The sequence below is a fragment of the Ipomoea nil genome, unplaced genomic scaffold (assembly GCF_001879475.1).
Source record: "Ipomoea nil cultivar Tokyo-kokei standard unplaced genomic scaffold, Asagao_1.1 scaffold1971, whole genome shotgun sequence".
Lineage (NCBI taxonomy): Eukaryota > Viridiplantae > Streptophyta > Magnoliopsida > Solanales > Convolvulaceae > Ipomoea > Ipomoea nil.
In genome coordinates, this window is record NW_017618399.1 from 275,075 (window position 1) to 276,138 (window position 1,064).

At 43.9% G+C, this 1,064-nt stretch overlaps 1 protein-coding gene across 1 annotated transcript; it reads right to left on the minus strand.

Annotated features, from left to right (window-relative positions):
* Nucleotides 1-251: 251 nt before the first annotated feature.
* On the minus strand, nt 252-752 carry LOC109147022 (putative protein TPRXL). The gene has a single exon (XM_019294661.1). The coding sequence runs from the start codon at nt 750-752 to the stop codon at nt 252-254; it is 501 nt and encodes a 166-aa protein (XP_019150206.1).
* Between the last annotated feature and the right edge of the window lie 312 nt (nt 753-1,064).

Sequence of the window (1,064 nt, forward strand, 5' to 3'; positions counted from 1 at the left end):
ATTGTTTGCAATGCATCGTTGAATTCAACAGTCTTTTCCATCTTCTCCAATGCGATTCTGGCAGCTACTCTCTGGATTTTCAACTCAGTTTCTGCCCTCATCTGTACAAGTGTTTGGGCAGCTTTGATTTCTTGTTCAATCTTGGCTTTCTCTGCAATCTACAGACTCCTAATTTCTTCTTGTTGCTTCAAATGGTCAGCAATATCTCCCTGCTTTAGATGATGCTTTGCTTTGAAAATGAGATGTGCATATCATTTCCTCATCATCGCAGCACGTAGTTCCTTTGTTGGAGAAAGCTGATGAGCAGCAACAATGGTGGCAGTCGGTGATGAAGAAGAATGATGAGAAGACCGGTGAGCAGCAACAATGGTGGCAGTGGGTGATAAAGAAGAATGATGAGAAGACCGGTGAGCAGCAACAATGGTGGCAGTCGGTGATGAAGAAGAATGATGAGAAGACCGGTGAGCAGCAACAATGGTGGTAGTGGGTGATGAAGAAGAATGATGAGAAGACTGGTGAGCAGCAACAATGGTGGCAGTCGGTGATGAAGAAGAATGATGAGACGACCTACAATCCCTATGATTCCGCAGACAACCTTGACGATTCGTCTTAGGTTTGTTTTGGCGATCCCTCCCACTTCTGTGAATGGTGGCAGTCGGTGATGAAGAAGAATGATTTGGCAGACAACCTTGATGACTTGTCTTAGGTTTGTTTTGGCAATCCCAGTACCCACCACCTGAATGAATCATCATTGTCTCGCAGTCCTGCGTTAAACCCACACTTTTCCGCTGCCTCTTAATTTCTTTTCCGTTGAAATCATCAGAACATTCACGCTTCTTGGATTCAAGCTTCTTGTTGTTGTGAGTGATGAGTGGATTCCTCGTGATCTTCAAACCCTATTCCCGATCATCTCCTTTCCTTTTGTTGACTGAAATTCTCATCTTTAGTGTCGTCATTCAGCGAGAGTACAGTGACGAGCGATTATGGAAACCTAGTCGAGTGGGTGGAAGAACGGGAAGCTGAGTTCGAAATTAAGAAACTTGAGGAAATTATGAATCTTAAAT

Coding starts and splice junctions, on each gene's coding strand:
- LOC109147022 (XM_019294661.1), bottom strand. CDS start 752: ATGATGATTCATTCAGGTGGTGGGTACTGGGATTGCCAAAACAAACCT.